Genomic DNA, 1017 nt, shown 5'->3' with positions numbered 1-1017 from the left:
GCGGCCCTGTAGGACACACGCGATCGCCCCAATACCCACATAACCGAACTCCCCGCCCTCCCCCTCCCCGCCCCCCCGGGTAACGCTTGATGTTCCCCAAGATGGTCTACTGTCTACCATTTCCTTAACTAGTCATGATTGCAACACCCCCCCCCCCCCCCACACACACACACACACAACCGCAGCGCTCCTCACCCTCCGCCACGTATCCGTCCTCGTCACGCGGCAGCAGCGGCTGGAACGCCACGTCATCCTCGCTGAACGGCGCCACGCCCGGGCGAGGTCCAACCACCCAGCCACCGCCGCCGGCTGTAGCACCAGCACCATTAGCGCCAGCACCATTAGCACCAGCACCACCGGCACCGGCTGTAGCAGCGGCCGACGCGCCGCCGTACAGCGGGCCCAGGCTCATAGTGCTGTTGCTGTTGCTGGTGGTGGTGAAGGTGGTGAAGGTGGTGTGTGAGTTGCCCGCGGCCAGGCCGGTGGTGGTGCCAGGCCGCGCCGCGCCGGGGCTCGTGCTGCGCACCCCGCCGGACGCCTCCCCAGCCGCAGCCGCCCCGGGCGCCCCACCCGCCGCCGCCGCCACCGCCGCCACCTGCCGCAGCATCGCAGCCGCCACCTCCCAAACGTCCTCCCGCGACGGCGTGCCGCGGGCAGCGGCACCGCCGCCACCGCCACCCGCTCCACCTCCTCCCCCTCCGCCGCCGCCGCCGCCTCCGCCGCCGGCTCGCGCCGCCGCCGCCGCCTGCTGCTGCAGCCCTCGAAAGGCCTGCTGCAGCGCCGCCAGACTGGAGGAGTCGGGCTTGGCGGCGCGCGGCGGCGAAAAGCCGCGCGGCGGCGCGGCGGCGGTGCCAGCCAGGATGTGCTCAATGGTCACCACCTGCCCCGCACGAGCCTGCTCCAGCAGTGCGCTGGTGGGCGTCATGGCACACGGCGGCGGCGCCGCCGCCGCCGCCGCTGCCGCCGGCTGCGGCGGAGGGCCCGCCTCGAGGGCGCTTGCCACCCAGGCGGATACCT

General features: G+C 73.6%; 1 protein-coding gene across 1 annotated transcript in view; it reads right to left on the bottom strand.

The window, feature by feature from the left end:
- Positions 1–1017, bottom strand: part of CHLRE_01g003532v5 (uncharacterized protein) — a 15368-nt gene that overhangs the window by 11350 nt on the left and 3001 nt on the right. Inside the window, exon 5 of the mRNA XM_043058150.1 lies at positions 196–967. Coding sequence (XP_042928064.1) covers positions 196–967 — 772 coding nt within the window. The remainder of the gene's footprint in view (positions 1–195; positions 968–1017) is intronic.

This window comes from Chlamydomonas reinhardtii, chromosome 1 (assembly GCF_000002595.2).
Source record: "Chlamydomonas reinhardtii strain CC-503 cw92 mt+ chromosome 1, whole genome shotgun sequence".
Taxonomy (NCBI): Eukaryota; Viridiplantae; Chlorophyta; class Chlorophyceae; order Chlamydomonadales; family Chlamydomonadaceae; genus Chlamydomonas; species Chlamydomonas reinhardtii.
Note: the sequence above shows the minus strand (reverse complement) of the source record. Positions and strands in the feature narration are given on the sequence as shown.